The 23,010-nt window shown below is 40.8% G+C and overlaps 1 protein-coding gene across 3 annotated transcripts in view; it reads left to right on the top strand.

Annotated features, from left to right (window-relative positions):
• Positions 1–23,010, top strand: part of CNTN4 (contactin 4) — an 813,748-nt gene that overhangs the window by 744,409 nt on the left and 46,329 nt on the right. For all 3 annotated transcript variants that reach the window (XM_032458061.1, XM_032458059.1, XM_032458060.1), the window contains one exon: positions 2,674–2,801. In XM_032458061.1, the coding sequence (XP_032313952.1) occupies positions 2,674–2,801 (128 nt within the window). The remainder of the gene's footprint in view (positions 1–2,673; positions 2,802–23,010) is intronic.

The following is a 23,010-nucleotide window of genomic DNA, read 5'->3' as shown; positions in this document are numbered from 1 at the left end:
AGGGGTCTCTCTGTGTCTTAGACATTGATTTGGGATGACCCAGTTCACTTGTCTATAGACTTCACATTGTCAGACCTGATAGGTGGAAGGCAAGAAGGAGGCTGATTTAATTACCATATTAAAAGAAATGTTAAGAGAATGTTGTCCAATTTTCCCCACATATACAAATGACTAAAGAAGGCAGTTTTAAACATAAAAGAGAACAATTACCTAATAAATACCAGGAAATGTGCTAGGAATCTCACTGACCCTATCTTACCTAATTTTTTATTGTTGACCTACCAGATTGCTATTGTGAGCCCCCTTTTATTGATGAGGACACTAAAACTGAAAAAGTCAAGCAAGTTGCCTCTGGTCACACAGCTAGAGCCTGCAGAAGTGGAATGTGAACACCCATCCTTGTAATTCCATCAATCTTTGTAGAGTTCTCGTACCTCACACCATCTGATCAGCCTGGGTCATAGACCCCAGAGTGGGTTGTCAGGGAAGCTGTCACTTCTCCGTACCTAAGAGCCTTCATGAAAAGTATACACAGCATTTGCAATCCCTTACATTTAACTCTTCCCATGATTTTAAAATGTTTAGCCAGAAGTTCTATTACATAAAGTTATGCCCATCCTAGACACCTTGTTTCATATATTTGTAAAGGACTCTGTGAAGGTTAATTAGCACCGTGGTTCAGCCTCTCTGAATTCCTATAACCTATTATTGATTTTCCTCTTAGGGTATTTATTCACTTATTCACTCCATCACTTACCAGATGCTTACAGGGCATCTCCTCCATGCCATCCTAGGCACTAGATCCAGGAGATGGAGTCCCCAAACAAACACGGTCCCTGCCCTCAGGGAAGATAATTATTCCCTGTGATAAGACAGTTAACAAGTAAACAAAACTTCTGGATTGTGTTGAATGGGAGGAAATAACGTGGCTATGGGAAAAGGGAAATCTACTTTAGAAATGGTGAGTCAGAGAAAGTCGAGAAGAATAAGCTACCTCCACGCTGAGGTCCTGAGCGGGTAGGAAGATGGCAGCACTGCCCTGATATCAAGGCAGACAGAACAGCCAACAGAAAGTCCCTGAGGTGGGAAAGGGTTTCAAATACTCTGGGAACTTGCAGAGGATCAGTGTGACTAGAGTTCATTGAAGGATAGAAAGATTAAGATGCAATAAAGTAGGCAAGAGAAAGGCAAAGGCCAGATCTGTTAGGCCTTGTAGGTTCTAGAAAGGAAATTATTCTGCATGCAATAAGGAGCCAAAGAAGGAACTTTCAATCTGGGGAGTGATGTAAACAGATCTTTTAAAAGGTCACATGGTCACTGACTGAAGAATGAACTTGAGGGGCAAGAGTAGAAATAGGCAGATCATTCACAAGGCTGTTTTGATAGGTTGGGTGAGGAAAAGGGAACAAAAGAGAGAAAGAAGTGCTTGCATTTAAATGATACAGTAAAGATGCAACAGACATTGACCTTGAATGAGCCATCTGTGTACATTTTTTTAATTTCCACAACTAGCCTCTAAGCTGGGCTGTATGTCTTATTCATCCTTGCATCTTTCCTTTCTGTTGTAGTCATGTTGAAAGCAGGGTCCTCTCGAATCCTTTCTGTCCAGTTTTGTGTTTGTCTGTAGAAGTGTTTCCTTCCCACCTGGTACTAGATACTTGTCCCTCATTGGGACCCTAGGGTGTGCTGTCCACATTTGCTGTTCTGCCAAAATCATACCATGGTGGGGAATATTTTAATTTTTTTAAGTTTAGTTCTTGCATCTCATTAAAAGTGTACTGTCTGACGTAGTTCAGAAATAAGTATACTTAATAATAACTCATTTACTTTAGGTCTCTCATCTAGAAGGAAACACTTCTGATGAAAATGCATAACGTGGCCAATCAAGGGATTTTTTTTCTCATTCTTCAGCAGTGTTAAGACCAACAGTGATCATATGATGTCACTTACATGTGGAATCTAAAAAATAATGATACAAATTTTATTTACAAACCAAAAATAGACATAGGAAACAAACTATGGTTATCAAAGAGGAAAGGGCAGGGGAGAGATACATTAGAAGTTTGGGATTAACAGATACACATTGCTATACTTAAAACAGGTAAACAACAAGGACTTGCTGTATAGCACAGGGAACTATATTCAATTTCTTGTAATAACATATAATGGAAAAGAATCTGAAAAAAATAGATGTATGTATATAGAATCACTTTGCTGTACACCTGAAATTAGCATTGTAAATCAACTACACATCAATAAAAAACAAAATTTAGAAAGACAGAAAGAAAGACAGAAAGAAAGAAGAAAGAAAGAAAGAAAGAAAGAAAGAAAGAAAGAAAGAAAGAAAGAAAGAAAGGAGGGAAGGAAGGAAGGAAGAAAGAAAGGAAGGAAGGAAGGAAGAAAGAAAGGAAGGAAGGAAGGAAGAAAGGAAGAAAAGTAAGGAAGGAAAGGAAGGAAAGAAAGGAAAGGAAGGAAGGAAGAAAGGAAGGAAGGAAGAAAGAAAGGAAGAAAGGAAGGAAGGAAGGAAGGTCGGTCCTGGAAAATAAAACTAACTGTGATCTACAGTGATATAGCCATGATTGATAGTGTGGAAATGACAGAATGATGGAAATAATTTCCAACTGGTCATAGAAGATAAACTTACCATTTGGGGTTTATTTGTTTTGATTTCAGAATTACCATTTCTGAAGATGGAAGCCTCAGAATCGTGAATGTGACTAAATCAGATGCTGGGAGTTATACCTGCATAGCCACTAACCACTTTGGGACAGCCAGCAGCACTGGAAACCTGGTAGTAAAAGGTAAGGACTAACCCAGAGAACACGCAGAGTAATATATGTGCCTGCATTTCTAATAATGTAATCTTTTGAAGTGGCGTCCTTCCTATTAATATGTACGGATATCACTGTGTTGCTAAATTAATTCATCATAGCCAACATGATATGATTAATAATTCTTAGAGAACGGTTGGTAATGAATATGATTGAAAGCCTATCTTATTCCAGAATCATCCAATACAATTTTGAGAATTACAGCCATTGTATCTATTATAGTATTGTAACTAATGCTATCTTCAATCCTTTAATTAAATTTCTTTCAAGTCTCTATAGATTTGAAATTCATGGCTAGGAACCCTGTGCTAACAAATTAAAAACCCACGACTCAAATACTATTTTTAGCAAACATTGTTTAAACAATGACATTGGCGATTTTCAGAAGAGCTCCCTCGGTTCTCCGGAGCTCTAGCTGCGGATTATTATCCCAATAAAGGGCTCTGACCGCCTCTGTGCTATGCTTCAGTCACCCAGCCAACCCTGTCAGTTTTAAAGAAATAACCATTTTCCACATACCTTAGCCCGGGTGCTTTACTGTACATGACGGGAAGTCCTTTACGCTCCTGCCACAGCACATGATGTAACAACAGCAGGTTGATGGGACGGGCTGGTCGTACCAAGTGGGAATTGTGAAGGATGAGACTTTCATTTACATTTCGTTTGCATTTCTCTCACTTTGTATCTTGCCGAGTCATAGAGTCATAGAATTTTTGAGCTGAGGGGGTCTTGGTGGTGATCTAACTGAGGAAGACAAAACTCAGGTTGGTGAGTTTCTCAAGGTCACCAATAGCAGAAGAGGACTGTGAACCCAGGAATCCTGCATTTCCCTCTGGTTCTTTCTCCTGTGCCTGGAGCACTTCCTCTTTTCTCCCGTTCCTCTGCGATAGATGCAGATGTGTTACAGGGTATTATTTCCCTTTTGCGCATTTGTAGCTCCCTCTGTGAAGTGGGGTAGCCTTAAGCCACTAAAAATAGCCGAAGAGAACAATTGCCTCAATTTTAAATTAAAGAAGGAGAAACTAAAAATTACCTAATTATCAATTTCAGGGTCATTAGAAGTTGGAAAAGGACTGCCATTTAGGGAAACCTTTTTGTCGTAAACACACTCATCGATGCAGACAGAAAACCACAAGTCCAACGTAAATCTGTACTGAGATGGACTCCAGCTATTTCAACCGATTAATTATTCACTCAGAGCAATAGCGTGGGTGTATGACTGTGTGTTCACTCTAGGGCCAAGGAAACAGAGGTTAGACAATACTTGTAAAACAAAATTTCAGCTAGAGGTCTTTGCCAACGTGTAGCTTTCTCAGCTACAAAAGGAAACTTACTGATGAACTAAGACCAGGAGGAACCCCAGGGTTTCAGAGCTGATTAATGCCTGAGCCGAGACCTAATTCTAGATTATCTGCCGGTCAGGGAGCTGTAAGGGAGTACTCGGCAGCCCTCTTCGGTAGTGATTGAGGCTGGGCTCACAGTCCGAGAGATCTGGCTTTGAATCTCATTTCTCCCACTTACCGGCTCTGTGGCCTCAGACAAGAGAGTTAACCTCTGTGGGGCTAATAGCAGTACCCAGCTCGTAGGGTTGTTCTGACAGCGGAGATCATCTGTGTTAAGAGCTTAACACGGTGTCTGGTACTTAGGAAATAGTAGTTTGTTTTTTTTTTTTTTGCTATTCTTGTTCATATTTTAACAAAATGGCTATACATGCATTCTAAATCTTATTGAACTGGAAATTCATAAAACTTCCACCCCTAACCTGTTAGATGATCAGCAAGGAGAAGTGAGCCTGCCACTAGGAAATGACTGAGAATACGGAAGAGTCTGAACACCCAAACAGAGGCGCATGTTGTGTGCTGCCTTGTACTGCTGACACGGGGGTATTTGCACGTGTAGGAGCAAGTTATGCCCTGCATTTGATTAGCATCCTTCTCATAAGCCTTGACTTCCTCAGCTCTCAAGATCATTGGCAGAAAGAAGAAGTCTTCTTTTTCCCATGAGAGTTCATACCCCAGCAGTACCAGCAGCCCTGGGATAAAACCATTCCCAACCATGCATGCAGTTCCCTGACGCTCGTCCTGTGCTGAATTGCGGTGCAAAGCTTACAGAGACACAAGTGGTGAAATGCGCCTCCTTATTTGGGTGGATGTAAATGTTGCTGGGATTGTAACTTCTACCCATTTTAAAAAACTGAATACGTCATTTCTTGTCTTCTAGTAAAATGTGAACAGTGATCCCCCAAGTATGATATGAGATCATTTTAGGCAATTCATAGTTAAACTGTTTGTTTTTTTCTTTTAATTTTAGTAACCGTATGTTTCTTAAAATCAGGAATTAATTAGTATTAGGAAAATACTAGTTTTCCATTGGTGGCCATGATAAAAAAAAAATCTCCTTTTAAAATGTATTTAAGTAAACAAGTCAGTCAATATAAAGAAAAATATTAAGTATGCATCGTTATAAAAGGATATGCATAAAATCGTGAAGGTGGTGTATGAAAATTGGGGCACGTGATTTAATGGCAGTTTTCGAGAGTTTTAGTGAACTGATGGAGAGAACTCAGAGGACATGGTACAGTACCCCGCTGCCTACACTGTTCATGTTTTGCTGAGGCAAAAGAACACTTCAAGACCTGGGATTTTGTAATAGATGGGGGAAGGGAGGGGCGGGGCAGGAAGAGCCCAGGTGACCTATGAAAAGAGGGAGGCAGAGGTTTATAGGCACGAGGTGTGAGGTCAAAGCAGGATGTTCCCTGCCTGATTACCGGACAGAATTCAAGTGTTTCCAAGCAGAGTTCTTTCTGGGCTTGGCCGCTGGTATTCAACTGGAATCAGTTTCTCCACAGAGGTCCTCTGATTCTTCTATTATTTTCCCAGGTGAAGTGGGGAAAAAAAAATATGAGCTTTATCTGGTTAACACATTCACAGGAGTTAATTCTGTTACTTGGGTAAGTCTGCAGGTATTTGAGAGAACATTTATTTCCCATTGCTTGGTTCTGACTCCCATTAGCATTAATGTGCAGAGGGGCCCCCAGACCGCCAGGTCTCTGAGAAGGATATTAACATAAATGGAGAAATACAGTTTTGAAATCTGCCCCATAAAGTATGGTAAAGACAGAGAAAACCACTCTGAACTCCCCATGAACTGTGCCAGGTTCTGAATGGCACATCAAAATGCTTGAGCCCTGCACCTTTAATGTAAATGTAACAGTTTAGCCCGAAGTAGGGTAGAGCGCTGTATTTTAATTCAATTTTGAGATCTACAAAGAGACTAATTTATCAGAGAAGGTGTGCTCTCACCTTAAAATGTGCTTGTGCTCGTTTTGATCTCCTCAGATGTCTGGGATTAAAACACTCTGAAGGTCAGTCATCAGAACACGTCTTCGCTAACCTTTTTACAATAATTCTATCATTAACAATGCTTTTAAAATCCAGTTCTCTTCTTGCCCACCTCCATGCCCACCCCCATCCCCAATGTTTTGGAGAGATGCTGAAGATACTGTGAAACACAGGGGCAGTAAGTAATGGGGGAGAAGGAGGTACGGGAGGTTTAAAATAAATCTCTAGCAGGCAACTGCAAAATGGATAAATATTCAGATGATGCACGAGCCGGCTTCCAAGCTGCAGAATTCTGACAGGTGCCTAGGGGGCTCCTGATTATCATCCCATCATCTGAATTTCTAAATTTGACTGACTTTATTTTTTTCAGCTAGTTAGACTATATTTGGGATTTGGTTTGCTTTTTCATTTTAAGCAAGCACAGTTCTCAAGTCAGACCCCCGGATCCTAACAAAGTATAATATTTGACCTTTCATTGAAGATGTGCTTCAGTGATTGTAGGCGTCGTTAAGCACTATATGGAAGGCAGGCTCCACTATGTGCAATATCGTCCTTACTAATTCATCTTTATCTCTATAGCAGAGTTAAAGGCATGTCGTTTTGCATGACATGGGATCTTTGCTATAGAGTTTCATATGAGAGATATTTTTAAGTAGCAGTCCTAGAGAAGAAGAACTTCTCTTTGTCTTGATGTAGTTTGGCAAGAAAACTGTGGTAACAGCAACCCCAGCCCCGATGGATCACCTCCAGGGCTCAAAATGAAGTGCAGGGATTTGAGCTATGGAGCTATTACCATAATTCTCAAGCTGAACTACATCCAAAATGACCTGGAGTAATTTTGTGTCTGGCGGGTCCAGACTACACTTGGAGAAACATCTAAGAACTTTGTACCCGCCACCTAGCAAGTGCAAGTTCAGTGGAATGCTTCACAGAAGTGCGGATTCCCAGTGCCTCCCCCCTAACCTAAATATCTATGTCTTTAGGGATGAGGCCTGAAAACACCCCATTTTTAATGAACACCCTACTTGATCCTCATACACACCAAAGTCTGAAAAGACTGCATTTTGGGGGGTTGGCAGACTATGGCCCATGGGCCAAATCCAGCTAGCCACCTACTTTTATATAGCCCAGCAGCTGAGAATGGTTTTCATATGTTTAGCTGCTTGGAAAAAAAAAAAAATCAAGAGTATAACAACACTTTCAGATGCGTGAAAATTTTCTGAAATTCTTATTTCAGTGTGCATAAATAAGTTTGTAGAGAAATATGGCCACGTCATTTGCTTACATACGGATGATGGTTGTTCTTGCACAAGAGCCGAGCTGTGTGGTCATGAGAGACCGTATAATGTATAAGTACCTAGGTGATAGCCTCACTTTGCCTCCTGATCAGCAAAGCCTAAAACATTTACTGTTCAGCCCTTTAGAGAAAAAAAAAAAACAACTTACTAATCCTTTCTTCTGATAACTTTTTTCCTTCCCCAGACAGATCTTCAAAATTTGTTCCAAGATATATAGCCTAGTCATGCTACAGCACAACTGGAAACATTCACATCTCCTTGAGTCTTATTCCTAGCTGGAAGTGGTAGGGAAATTCCTTTCCCAGGCGCTTAGCCTCACCCCAGTATCAGAAGGGTAGACCTCAGTACTTAGATATAAGTTGAAAATCCAGAGGAGGGGCAATTGGATCTGTGATTGAGAAAGTGGAGGGAAAAAACTTGGCAGACGCTGGAACAGTGTCTTCACCTTGACTCTCCAGGAACTGGGGAGGCCTCACGCTGCTAGAACCAGACTGTTATGCTGGGGAGAGTCCTAAAGCCAGTCAACTGAGCACAGAAACCTATCAGCTGAGGTTTTTCAAGATATGAACCTCTTCCTGAACTTCCTACTGTCACCAGCCTAAATCAGTTGAATTATTCAAGAGGTAGAATACACATCTCTCCGGGTATTTGCTGTTCTTTCACTAATAATTTGGTCCTTCAGGCTGTAGGTTGTACTAATAATTTTTTTTTATTATTTGAAGCTGCTCTCTATACAAATTTTACCCTGATTCCATCTAGATTTTAAAAGATTTCTTAAGTAATAAATTTAATCTATTTTTTAAATTTTAATGGATATATAATTTCTTTTAAGTTTTTTTATCCAGTGCACAGAATTACTTTTATATTAAGAAAAACATAAATTTGTACTTGAGCTATTTGTGATAGAAAAAGGGTTCTCAGTAGTATTTATCTAAGACCATGTTTACTCCTAGTAAGAGATTATGTTGTGTTCTGATTCTCTAATCCTGCAAAGGGAAGATGTTCCTTCGGCTTCCAGAACGTTGAATCTATTGTTTCATTACCGGAATTAGTGCTCATTGTTCATTTCATCAAGAGTTTACTTGTGTTTAGGAGACAAGATGCTATCCTATACATATATGTATAGCAGACAGAAAGGAACATTTCTTACCAGCAGCGAAGGGTTTCTACAACATTACTACAGTGCACTATATAAAACTGTTTTTCTGTTTTGACTGTAGGAAGTTGAGAAGTATCAACCCTTCCATGCGTAGCATGACCGACACAGCCATGTAGAGTCTTTTCAGTTGGAACCTTTTTTGAAAATGAGGTTGAAGCAGCCCTATCTTCTATGTAAAATTATTCAAACCTTTATCCATATTTGACTAGGGATCAATCAGAAATCAGTAACCAGCAGTGACGTTTGGCTGCTAACCTACAACAAAAGCTTTTAACGTGGGGCCCTGATAATAGAATACATTTCAGCCTAATTAGATGTCTTCCACTGGAACCAATTATTTCTAGGCGATAATGAAGGGTCTTTCTAATAGGATTAACACAAATTCTGACCCAAGGCATCTACAGTAGGAAGCAAAAATTTACTGTTGGGAGTGCTAAATGCTAATTATATCAGATCCCCTGGTAGAAGGGCGGTAGCCAGAACATTTCAATACTAGATCCTGTAAGATCTGAGAAGACCTGCCTCCTGGGGTTTGCACCAGCCAGCTGAAATAGGAGAAGCCTAAAGAAAGAGCAGATCATTGGGCCTCCTGTTCCACCTGTGCTCACAGAGCCCGACATAACCCGGAACTCTCTTTCTACCAAGATACGAAGCCAAGATTTCAATGGAGCAGAGCATAGTTATTTCCCCTGAGATTCTTGTGAGCCCCAGCGAGGGCCACATAGATTTAGTAAATAGTGTTCCTTCGCGGTATCAGTCATGGATATGATGTTCCTTTGTCGAATCTCTGTAAAAGAGCTTCTCTCCTTTTATAATGCTGAGATTTAGATTTATTAAGATTGTGTTATTTATTAAAATAGATTAAATTTATTACTTAATAAGTCCCTGGCAGTCCACCCTGGCTCCCTCCTGCCTGTCATTTCTCCATCCTTAGTCTAGAGGGAAGACATAATGCCTTAACTCCTGTGTTTCTCGATGCCAGCTCTGAAGGCAGGTTTCACTTGCTTACCTTTAGTATGAAAGATTTAGTGTGGACCAACAAAATTTGGAAAAAAGAAATATGAGCCTCACTAGTAATCAGGGTCATGCAAATTAGAGTACCAGTGTCATATGATGTTTTACGTATAAGAGTGGCAAAAGGTAGACATCTAAGAAAACACTGAATTGGTGAGAATGTGAGGAAAATGGAACTCACACGCGAAGAATAGGAATGCGAACAGGTATAGACAGTGTGGAGAGCAAGTGATACTGAAAAAGTACATTCGCCTTGGCTCAGCAATTCCACTTCAGGGTATTAACTCTAGAGGAAATCACACATGTTGTGAGGTAGACTTGCAAAGATGTTCATTGTATTGTTGTTTGTAACGACAGAAAAAATACACAAGCAAATCAAAGTGTAATACACATGATAGTATTTCGTATAATGCATATAATATGATTTAATATAAAATTAGTCATAAAAAATAATATGTAGTGTAATGTTTAAGCATAAAAATACCTGCTCAACATCAGCGCTAACTCGTGATCACGTTTGGGAGGGAGTGGATCTGGGGTAAGGTTACGTGAAAAAGCTTTAGCTGTATTGATCATATTTTGTTTGGGTAAATTTTTAATGTATATTCAGAGGGGAAAATGGCTAAGGTCTATGGGAAGAATAGTAAAGACTGTCAATTCTAGAAATGGGAATATGAGTATTGGTAAACACTTTTTGTAGTTTTGCAATGCGTAATGTCTCAGATTAAAAAGAAGACCTCAGATCAGAATTCCTCTGAGTGGTGAGATGCTGTATCACAGTCACCCAGACAATGGATCAGATTTTCCACTTTTCTCCCAGATATTGTAGGAGAGAGAAAACCTCATTACTAGTGATACTTAACCCGTTTAATCCAAGTATTTTCTTTTCAGAGAAAACCTACTGTAGGGTGAAATAATCGGTTTATTTCCTAATGAGAACTTACCAATCAAAACAAACAACACAAACAAACAAAAAAGGCACACAGAATATGACTCTTTAGCTACATTAAATGTGAAGCACACATAATTAATTTCTTTTCCGGCAATTCAAAGAGACTTGTGTTGTACTGATTCAGTTTAATTGAAATTATTACCACAAGCAGATAATAGGAAGTATATTGAAGATATCCATCTGGCTGGCACTGAAAACCTCACATGCTTCATTCTTCATGGCTGTCATAGGCCGTACTAATTACCTCATTTCAGCTGCTTTACAATCGGTATGATTTAGCTATTAATGTGATAAAATCCTTACTTGAGAGGAGGTTGATATTAAAAAACATAGATCTCTGACCTACCTCTGCTGCCACTTCTGAACACATCGCCGGTTTTATTAAAGTTATATATTTTTCAAATACATAAATAAAAACCCATCTCTTTCTCGAGCACATCTCTTTCAAGTTCCAGCCTTCCCTCTCGCTATAAAGCTGGTCCCCCACCGTAGGGAAGAAAGGGTTTCTGTTGAGCTTTTCAGCCACAAAAATTTCAGGATCAATGTGGTTTGTTTTCAACTACAGTGTGCTTTCTTTTTCTTTTTTTTTTAATCACTTCCAAAGCTGAAATGGATTTTAAACGGCTAATTGTGTAATAAATAAGGAAGAAAGTAAAAGTAACTTTTATTTTCTGTTCCTAAATATCCTTCCGTGGTTTGAGAATGATGCTTTATCATGCAGACTGGTTTTGTAAGGACTTGCTCTCACAGGCAGAGGGGGTGTGTGTGTATGTGTGTGTGTGTGTGTGTGTGTGTGTGTGTGTTTAAATTACCCACTTCTTGTATTTTAGAGGCAGACCCATGGGGGAAGCCAACACTTGGTCCCAACTTGGAAAAGGAAAATTTGGTCTCTTACAGGCCCTAAAGCAGAAAAGAGACGTGTCAGAATAATGCCTGAGCGACCATCACCTGCCTTCCTTCCTTGGCATTTGTTTTCTGTGCTGGAGGCAGGAGGGCTATTGCCCTCCCGTGCGGGTAACCTCACCAAACCATGATTGAATTTCTCCGGCTGTCATAGGCAATCAAATCTGAGAAAACCACTCAAAAGACTGTGTAGGCCTTTAGGTTAAAGACAGAATCTGACCAAGATGAAAGCAAGTTAATTAACATTTCCATCATCTCTCTCTGATTTACTCTAGCAAGATCCATTTCTAAAAGGTTAAAATGGTTGTCTCTTTTCTGCAGCCATTTGAAGAGCTGAAAGTCAGTTACTGATTATGGGAAAAGAAATGTAAGCAGAACATTTAGAGCAACAGGCTCCTTACATGGCCTTCTAGTCCTTCCATAATCAGTGTGCAAAAGTGCAAGACATGTTATTAAGGGGAGATTAGCAACATCTGCTTTGAAAATTTCCCAAACTGGCAAGCACGTCACCTGTTAGCATATTAACTTTTTTCCCCCTTTCTCTCTCTTCAGCAGTGAAACTGTTTATAAATGTAAGTAGAGCTTGGGTTCTACCTGGAAGGGTGGGATCCAAAGGGTCCAATCAGAAGTGCCTTCTCTTCCATATCCACTGCTATAAGCCTAGCCCACATCTCTGATACCACATCTGTTTGTCTTCACTGGCTTTGCCTACAGCATAAGTAAAAGATCCAGTCACTGTGCTGTTTGCACCAACACTTCTTGGTGGATAAGACAAAAGAAACTAAATTATAAAGATCAGTATAGGTGTTGAGGGGACAGTCTGATGCAGTCCGAGCTCGAGGGAATAGTCAAAAGATAAAAAAGAAATAGCCATCTCTTTCCCTCTAGGACACTGAGGGCCTCGGACCACAAGCAACAGAACTGCCTAGGATTTTTCTTTTCTTTCTTTCTTCTTCTTCTTCTTCTTTTTTTTTTTTTTTAATAAATCCACATTCCTGGACCCTCCTCCTGACCAGCTGAACAGAAACCACCAGGGGTGCAACCCAGGAATTTTCATTTTTAATTAAGTTTCCCAGGGAACACCTGTATACAGCAAAGGTCAAAAATCTAGGAGCTCACAGTCTAAGGGCAGATACCAATAGGCAAAGAAATAGAGCTGTGTTCAAACTATGGAAGGAAGAAAGAAAAAAAAAAAAAAAAAGAAAAGAATGGGATGAGTGACTACCTAAGGGGGTGAAGGTGGTCATTGAACTGGGAATTAAGACATGAATAGGAATTCACCAGGTTAAAAAAAAAAAATGTAAAGGTAATCCCAGGTGGAACGAGTTTATCTAACATACAAGAGGCATGAAAATCCCCACATGTTCAGGAACAAAACACATTTGAAAGGAGAGATGAGGACACTGTCAGAGAGGAGCCCCCGAAACACTCTTGGTCATATTTCAGAAACTGTGGACAATAGAGAGGCAAGTATTTTGATTTCCCTTTTAATGTAGAGAAAACAAGTTCCATCAACTGTACCTAAATGATCTTGGCACCAACTTTAGGGGACATTTTATATCTTCTAAGAAAATTTAGGAAGAAAAGTGATTATCACCAACATAGGATTTTTTTATATTATTTTTTGCATATGTGATAATCCATGTTATTTATAGAAATATTAGGGAAAAAAGATAATCTCAGCATTCAAAGGGATTCAATAAATATTTTTAATGTTTTCTTCCAGAATTACATGTAGGCACGCATATATATGTATGTGTATATTTAAATCTATGTCTGTCTGTCTTCAAACCTGTAAATAAACATCCTTGTTACTAAAAGATTATAGGATACATACTGTTTTATAACTTCTTTTGTCATGAATATTTTTCTGCCAGTATAGATTTTTGAAGAAGTGATAAATAGCCTTATTTTCTTATAAATGTGTTTCTTTCTTTTGCTAAAATAGCATCAGAAAGACCTCTTTCGAAAAGCTCTCTTGTGAAACCTATGTTGGCAAGGCGGAGAATAGGGGCTGGAGGATCCTTTGGAGGACTGAGTAAAATGTCTCAGCCCAGAAGTGTTGATGAGGGCTCTCATGTCAACCTGGAGGGGAAATTCTGAGTCATCCCTCTGCCCTCTTTCCTCAACATTTCTACTGAAATTCTTCATCAGTGACATATGATGTAACTAACAATATGCTGAGTACGTTTTCTGATCACATGAACCACTAGGGAATAAAGGAGATGACAGAATCAGTATTCAAAATGAACTTGAAAAGATAATCCTGGGAACCGAATGTAACAAGATGAAATGTTAATAGTGGCAAATATAAAGATTTACATTTGGCCCCAAAAATCAGGTTGAGAGAGTCAAATTTTAGGGTCTGGCTCTGTGTGAAAGGTCTCAGTGGACTGTGAGATTACTGGTGAGTTAATAATATTCTATGCTTAAAAAAATTTTATCTCTAACTTAATAGAGGAATCTAAACAAGAGGGGGAAAATCCTAAAAGTCTCTGTTTGCCCTGATGGAAACACAACTGAAGGAGGATTGTATCCCTTTTCTCCAGACTGGCAGTAAAATTTAAAGTCAGTCTGAAGCATAGCCGAAGAAACTGAGGTTGGTTAAGTCAAAGAAGAGGACTTGGGGGGGATCGAAGGGGAGGGGTAGTGTTTTCAAACATTTAAAGAGCTATGAAACTTTATGAGTATCACAGGGCAGCGCCAGAGGAGATGAGTGATAAATGTTGGAGCGGAGGGTGTTACTTGTGCTCAGTAAAAAGAAAAAATTTCAAATAATTAGACCGTGCAAAAGAGGAAACTAAGGGTTTTTCTGTTATCAGTAATGTTCAGTTCACGACTGGACATCTACTCTGGGGAGACACTGCAGAAAGAATTCGTGCAGCAGGTGGGCATTTTCTAGTCTTTTTAGCATTTTCATGGCCTCCTTAGATGACTTTGTAAACATTGATCCATATGAACCTCCCAATTCTGAAATGTTATCATTCTACAATTTTATGGGTTTAAAAACTTACTTCTGCCCTTCGTGTTTTCTCACCCCGGAGCTCAGAGCTCGCCATTAGGTTGAATTCTGTCATGTTGATCTTATTTTCTTGCTGCACAGTCTTCCTGGTTTTTTTCTCCCAGCGTGAATTTATCCATAATCAGCAATGCTGTGTAGGTAGAAAAGGTTATTCGGCTAATTATGAATAGCGTATTCTTAAAATAGAGTCCAATTCAAGAATCAGTTTTCTCTTTAATTATACATTGGAATTTGAGGGCATTCAGTAGATGATACCTTTGTTCACTGCCTGGGTTTTAGACCCCTTGAGAGGTAAGCCAGGGCCGCCAGGCAGGTGGTAATCAAATGTCAGCTTTGTCCCCGATACAGCTGGTAGAGCAGACGGTGACTAGGTCCATAGGAACAGGGGGCTTCCTAAGACTGGACTCCAGATCAGATGGCCTTGAACCCCTCCCTGTATGACCTCAGGTCTTTCTCATGATGAAGTTCACAGCATGGACTCTCAGACCCCCGTATGCGCGTCCTTCACTCCTCCAGGAGAAGGAGTGGTGCAGAGCCGGGAAGTCTTCGTTGCTTGTTCCCAGACTCACCATTGGGTGAGAAGGGGTGAGTCAGGGGAGGGGAGGGAAGAGGAATGTTGGGGACATCAGGGGTGTTGAAGCATCAGTTATGGACCAGACGCTGCAAACTGGCAGCTCCCATGGCTCGTTTTACTTGAACCCACAGGCTGATTTTGTTTTGGTTGTGAGAGTGTTTAAAACTTTTGAATCAGAATGCTTCTAGACAAGCGTGTGTATTTTCTAAGTTGACCCCAACCCCTCATTATCTCTGATTGTCTCATATCTCTGAATCACACCCTGATGATACTTCCAGGACCTCTGTAAGCATTTGACAGACACTGTTAAGTGGGTCTCACTACTCAGGGGAAAAGACCAGCCTTTTGATTATTTCCAATTATTAAATTATTAAGTAGATATAAATTGACCATGATGGGGATGTGAGAAAAAGAAGATTGGAAAAAGGGAATGTTTCAAATCTTTCTGTTTAAATTCTCTACATTATTCTGCTCCACATCTGCATTTCCCTCCCATATCTGTACCGGGAGGTTATCGGTGGGAAGGGAAACTCAGTTATCTGACTGGACATGGTCTTCTCAGGAGCAGCCAGTGGTTAATTGGGACGAGAAAACACAAGTCATTATCTTTGAGAAGTCTGAAGCAGATTGAGGCAGGCTGTCACCTCTCAGCAGGAAACAAATTAGCCCTGTCTTTAAAAAGACTCTGCTTTCTCGAGCTGCTGACTGAGGATTCTTGTCAAATGCCAGAGAAATGGGGAGAGTGATTAGTGGCATTAAAAGAGTGGCCATGAAATACCTGCAAACTCATCTTCTCATTTTCGTGAATATTTCTAATTGATCTGACTGGTGGGTTTGAATGACACAACTTGTGCTAAGCTTCAGCCGCAGAAAATCAAGGGGCCGTCTTCCAGCCACAGTCATCAGTGTGCCAGTGTGTTTGGGAAAGCTCTGTGTAGAAAGGAAAAGCCACCAATTATAGGCAAAATAGCTCTTTCCCTTGGCTTGGCTTCGTGGAATCCCTGCCAGCCTGGGGGTGGATTAGAGTTCAGCTTCAGCACAAGAAAGAGAGGGAGAAAGAAGGAAACAGTAGACACAGGGACAAGTTGTAAAGGTTGTGAATAGTCAAAAAACTTAAGAAAGTATGACCTACTTTTTCTAAATGTGAATATGAGAATGATTGCCATCCAGGAGGGGAGAACAGTGACTGAGGTCCTGCCCGCCTGGGTTCTGGTCCCAACTCTGTTACCAGCCAATTGTGTGACTCCACTTGGATCATATCACCTCAGACTCCAGTTTTCTCACCTATAAAATGAAGAGCCTTGAACAGAGAGAGTTAAGTCCTCCTCCAAATCTAAAGTTTTATGATCTGATGAAGAAGTACTTAACTTGGAATACAGGATGAAAACCTTCTAATTTTCAATTTCTTTTTCACTCAACAGTAACAACGACAAAAAAAAATCTATCCAGAGGTACTCTAACTCAGGTCCCCAAAGAAAATGAGATGAAATCTTTCATCTGCCGGAGATTTGTATTGTATAAACATTTAGTTTACCTTCATGCAGGTTATGATCCCTGAAAGAAAGAGAAAAGTGACAATTTAAATGGTGTGGACAGTTTTACCCACCATTCCATCCACAAGCTGTCCTGAGATTGGAATCTGAAAGGACCCTGGGCTCGGTGTTCCTCAATCTTTGTGTACTTCTTAAAGTGGAAGTGGGATCATCTCACCACGCTGAGTGGGATCCCAGTGTTTGACAACATGTTGATTTCATCCAATATGGCACCACACACAAGCCAGCCACTTCAACAGGCTCACGGCCAAAGAGAGGGCTGGCAAGAAAACTGGCTCATTTGGATGGTGTATTGATTCCAAGGTGGTGCCTTCCTGTGGGGTTTTTAAGGGCAATTTTCAGTACATAGAACTTTTATTTTATATACTGACTTAAAAACTGAACCTTGTGTAGGTGTATCAGAAAGCAATGAAAACTTGTTCATGAATGTTCATAGCAACATTTTTCATAGTAACCAACAGTGGGAACCACATGTCCGCCATCTGATGAATGGGTAAACCGAATGTGGTCTCTCCGTACGATGGACTGTTATTAATCCACAGAGAGAGATGAAATACTGATGCATAGACGAATCTTAAAAACATGATACCAAATGAAAGAAGCTGAACACAAAAGGCTTTATGTTGTACGATTCCATTCATATGAAGTGTCTAGAACAGGCACCTTCCCAGAAACAGAAAGTAGATTAGCTTTTACCAGGAGATGGCGGAAGGGGAAAGTTGAGGTTGACTCTTCACAGGCCCAGGTGTTTTGTTTTCTTTTGTTTTGAGGTCACGGAACATTATGGAATTAGTGACGGTTGCACAAATAGTAAATATACAAAAACCGCTGAATTGTATACTTTAAAACGGTGATTTTTATGTTCTGTGAATGATACCTCAATTTTAAAAGGAAACAGTAAGTTATAATCTATTCTGCACACTGGGAAAAAAAAAAGAAAGAAAAATGGGGAGTAATAAAATAAATTCACCAGCTCTGATATCCAGGAATCATATAATTCCTGCAGCTTGACACTTTCTTAGGGATCACCAGCTTTATGATCTCAGTTACTCAGGTGCTTCTCTCTATCCTGCTTCTACTGTGGGCACAGCCCTCCGCTCTCCTCCTGAGGGCCGGTTGGAGACCACTCTCATCCAGTCTTCCATCCGCTGGAGCTCTACAGACGCTCGGCCTGTCCCTCTCTATTCCTGTGACACCGTGCTGGATAGTAACTGCACAGTACTGGGTAGGAAAGTTCTCTGGTATATCCAATAGCACCCATCTGTTCCCATCTCTACTTACATATTATAGGGGGGTCAGTTTCAGGCTTTGCAGACAGATGAATCAGGCTCAAATCTCAGCATTATCACTCCCAAGCTGTTCACAGTGAACTTGTGAAATGGGTATAACAGAACCTGTTACCGAGGATTGTTGGGAAGACTAAATTAGATAATGTATTGGCATTAATGAGGACACATCAGAATTCAAATGTTTGCTTCCTCCTCTCTCGGACTGCTGTTCACAGCACCCCCATGGACAGCCCCAGCACCTGGCCAATCAGCCGTGCTCCACAAACACCTTGCCTCTGCCTCTGCATCCTTGGCTTCACAAAGAAAGCATCCCTGCCACGTCATCTCCACCGTTTCCTTTCACTCAGCACTAGCGTTTCCTGCTGAGCTCTCTCTTTTGTTTGGTTGCAGCTCCATCCATTCCATTCTCCCACGGTAGGAAAACACTGGGAGTTATCCTTGTTAGTCCCTCGCTACCTACCACTCCCATATTTCTCTGTGAACGTCTCTCTCATTTTACTGATCACATTTTTGTAACAGTCGATTTATGACTCCCACTTGATTATTGTTCATTTTTGAATCTCTCATGTTAAGCATACAGTTTGGTAAATTTTGAGAAACCAGTAAGAAATAAGGCATGATTCATTTTTCTGGTGAAGAAGTGACTCCCAGCTAATTGACAGCCAATAATGACGGGCCCTTATTTCCCCTTGGGTGTTTATAACTCTTGTTTGAATTCTGTGTATTATTGTATTAAAATAATAAATATCTGTAGCCCCCTGGTCAACTTAAGAACTAGAACATTACCAGACACTTAGGCCTACTTATGTGTTCCTGTCCGAATCCATCCATCTGCCCTCTCTCCCACCCAGCATCCTTCTTTAGTACTTGGACTAACTTAATATCTGTCAGATCCGTGCCTGTTGGATACTGTACACAAACTGCACTTACAGGCTTGCTCAGCATTTTAGCTTGGGCTGCTTTCTGTGTCATCTGCCATTTACTATTTTATTCAAATAAAGGAAGAGATGACCCAGTGTCCACAGGAAAATAATACTGGCCACTTCACATGACACAGAACATATGCCACCTTGACTGAGTGAGGCAAACAGAAATGGGTTCTGTTTTCCCATTTTACAAGGACACTGAGGCTCAGAAAGGTAACAAGGCATGTTTCAGACACCCAGCTAGTAAACGTCAATCCCAAGTTAGACTCCAGTCTTAAAACTAAATGTTCAGTGGTGTTTCCATGACAGTCTGCTGTCTCTGAGACTTTGAGCCATTGAATCATTCAATGAAAATAAAAATGGTGCCTACCTCATAAAGATGACGGCAGAATTAAATGAGGATTCTGCCACGTGCTCAGTATAGTACCCGTCCACGTGGCAGACATATAGTAGGCATTACGTATCATCATTATTGTCATTATGGTATAGATTGGCAACTTAAAGTTTGAAGCCTCTAGAAAAATCTTCTGTGGAATCCCCTAAGCTAGCCTGGAGCAATAGCTAGCATTACTGGCTGTGTCACTGGGTTGAACTGATTACCTGGAGGCCATATGGTGAGACACCAGGAGTAGAACTTGTGGTTGGGCTCTGGATAATATAAATCCCACCAGGTGTGCTGACCAAGGCAAGCCTCAGTGCTATGGTACATGCATATGGTACCAGTGGACTTAAGTTACCTTAGCTTTAGCCTATTTGCTTTCTTAGCTTAGGGGACCTGGACCAAACTTCATAATCTCTCTGAGCTTCAATTTTCTCACCTAAAGAATGAGGCATATCTGTTTCATTTATTTATATATTTATGTGTTTTTTATTGTTTTTATTTTCATTCTGCCAATGAGCTTTGATGATGCAAATACCTACCAGAAGTAGGGTCTACTTGTGTGTGTGTGTGTGTGTGTGTGTGTGTGTGTGTGTGCGCGCGCATGCATGTTCAAGTATGCTGGCATGTTTGTCTTTGTCTTTCATAGTGTTATCTTCATATAGTTATTATCATATTATGAGCTGTTTGGGTAACTTTTCTCTGAGTTATAAAACCCTCCTCCTGTGCACCCCACTTCCTAATTACACTTTGTGGCTGACTCCTTGTCTCCCTTCAGATCTCAAATCTTCAGGAATCTCCTCTAGCCTTCACTTCAGAAGTTTCCTCCTAGGATTCTCTGTCATGGTACCCTATTCATTTCTTTCCTAACACATTTTCAAAATCAGAACATATTTTTTGTTTCTGTTTACTTATACTCCCATCATGCATCACCCTAACTAGAAAGTAAGCTTCATGAGGGCCAGAACTCCTGGCCTGTTCCCACAGTCTTCAGCACCTGCCTTGCAAATATAAGATGCTCTGTAACTATCTCTTGAATGAATGAATGAATGAATGAATGAGCAAATGATCAGACCACATAACCAGGTCTCCTTTTACAGCATGTTAGGATCATCCTGTTGTCACAGTCGACTCACGAACTGACCCAACTGGAAGGACCCTCTGAGATTCTTAGAAGATGAGGTCATTTCTTCCAGCCCTTTTGTAGAGGAAACCAGAAAGGGGAAATTGCATATCCAAGCAAAGGCCCAGTAGCCTTTGCTTCCTTGTACTCTCTTGTGTTGCCTCCCGTAGAAGCTAGCAAATTCTTATTATTAAAGTCACAGCTAAACAAATTAATAAGTGACAGACCAGGGAAATATAGGGGTTGTCACGGGGCCCAGTGAAGGGCATCTGGGCTGTGCCGTCAGACAGCCTAGTTTCATGTACCAGCTCCAGCCCCTCTGAGCGGGTCTGTGACATAGAACAAATTCATCTTGACAAGTGTGAGTCTCCTTCTCTAGAAAATGGGAAATCCCATTGTTGGAAGGATTTGAGTTCGCTCTGGAACACCTGGACCAGCCCCTGGCATTGAGTAGGTCCCTCTAAGTGACAGCCGATGGCATCGTGCTTGTGTTCCTCTCACTGCCTGCTCCTGTCGCCTCCACTACAGCTGTCCAAGAGCAATGTCTCAAAGAGCTTAACTTTGTGTCTTACTAAGGCTCCCTAAAAATGTGCCAGAAATCCAGCAGTGTTTTTGTAACAGCACTGAGGTCTGAGAGATTAGTCACCCTCCTCTCAGTAAAAGTAAATCATTACTCTGTATCTGCTTCTTCTATTTATGTTGTTTACCGTTGTGCATGTATTATAAAACCCACAGATCAATGCTCTCAGCAGGCAAAACGCTTCAAACCTGCAGAATGTCTTGTTTTGCACTAGGTCTTCGACAAACCAGTGTCTGCCTGCTTGAATTCTGTTTTCCGAGGGACGGTGGCGTGGGTGGCTGGGGTCTGTGATTGATCCCTGAGTGACGTCTACTTTATCACGAAGCAGCTATGATTTCCCATGTATCTGATTAACCTTCTCTGTAAGATTGTCATCATTTCTGTAATGCCAGAGGATTACTCTGTGCTTGGAAAGATGGATATCAGCTCCTTTTAATCAATAGCCTACACAAGGCGTCACCTGGCTCTGCCTGTGGTTATGTATAATGTCGGACTGAAAGGGTGCTGTCATTTGTCACATAACCTGGTTTAATTTAAAGCACCTAGGAAGTAAAGTTGGCTTTATTTTAAAACAGTATGTAGAACAGGGCATTAGGTTAGGAAAATGCATGCTTGTTTTCTGGATGATACCTTGTTGGAAAGTGAGGTCACCGAGGAGGTGACCAAGGAGGATAATGCCCCCTTATCCATCTGTGTGACAGTGGACAGGCTTGGTAACACGTATGTTGGCGTGGGAGCAAAACAGGAATAGGGGATCCAGTCGATTCCGTGCCGGCGTACCACGATGGCAGAGACGATGCATTACCACTAGGCTATTATGTAGTTTTTCATCCAAAGTAGAATGAACGGCGTGTGGTTGATAGACTGAAACAACAGCGATAAACCAGAACTGACCCTCGTAATGTTCAGTAGTGGGACGATCAGGGTGGATGATGTTTCTGCGGTGTACTCCTCCTCTGGGTTCTCCGAGGAACATCCTTTGAGATCTAGACTAACCATCACTTAATATTCAGTGTGGAGAGAATGTGTATTTCCATATTTGAGACGGTGTCCCCTCCTAGAAGAGGAGGGCTGTTAATTCTTGGGCAGGATGATCTTATGTCAAGTTTGGACAGTTTTCCATCTGTGCTGAAATCTTTTTCTGTTGTCAATGTAGGGAAAATGCAAATGTGTCATTCCGAAGTCTTTGTTCGGAGATGTAGTGTGTCAAGCCGAAAACTGCCATTCGCCTGAATGAACGAACGTTAGGTGACAGAACGAGAAATCCGTCAGGAAACGTTCTGCCTGGCGCAGATCCTCCAGAGAAAACAGACACATCAGAGTTGAATTTTTTGAGACTCAGTAACAGCAGGTCAAAGAGGCAGGGCTGACAGTAAGAAAACTTTAGGAATCTCATGTAAAGGTTGAGAGTACCCTCAACTCACTACTGTAACGGGGAGGGTTTGAGGACGTGGTGCTGGTCAAAGCGCCGTAGGCTTTGAAATCTCCCTTCAGATTCTGATCTTAACCATTTCCTCTGGAAGCTTCTGATTCTGCCTTCCTAAAATAGGAATAATACCCACCAAGATGAGTTATTAGGAACCTTAAGTGAGGTAGCATTGTGCAGGGCACTGAGCACACAGCCTGACACTTAAAAGACAATTTGCAAAACAATGAGTCTTTTCCCTTCTAGAGGCAACTAAGTATATCCCGCAGTTAAGAACACCCCAGACCCTGATGAAAATTTCCCCTCCACTACTTACTTACTGTGTGACTTGCTGAGCCTCAGTTTCCTCATCTCTGAAATAGGCATGATAATGTCCACCTGATAAAATTTTGTTTTCTTAGTTTTAATTTTTTTCTCCAGGGTCCTATAGAGAGCATTAATATGAAAACGATACATGCTCCTGGTTTCCTAGAGGTAACCACCCGCAGTGTGGGGGCCTTTGTTTGTTGGTTTTTTGGTTTTGCATTCTTTTCATATCTTTAATGTGCTTATTTTGCTATGTCTTGATTTTCCCATTTTAGGGATTATTTTTTGACTCGCTACAGAAAGGAGTTTTTAGCTCTTTTTCACACACCCCAGA

The sequence above is a fragment of the Camelus ferus genome, chromosome 17, assembly GCF_009834535.1.
Source record: "Camelus ferus isolate YT-003-E chromosome 17, BCGSAC_Cfer_1.0, whole genome shotgun sequence".
In the NCBI taxonomy this organism is placed as follows: domain Eukaryota; kingdom Metazoa; phylum Chordata; class Mammalia; order Artiodactyla; family Camelidae; genus Camelus; species Camelus ferus.
This window is presented reverse-complemented; position numbering and strand designations above follow the sequence as displayed.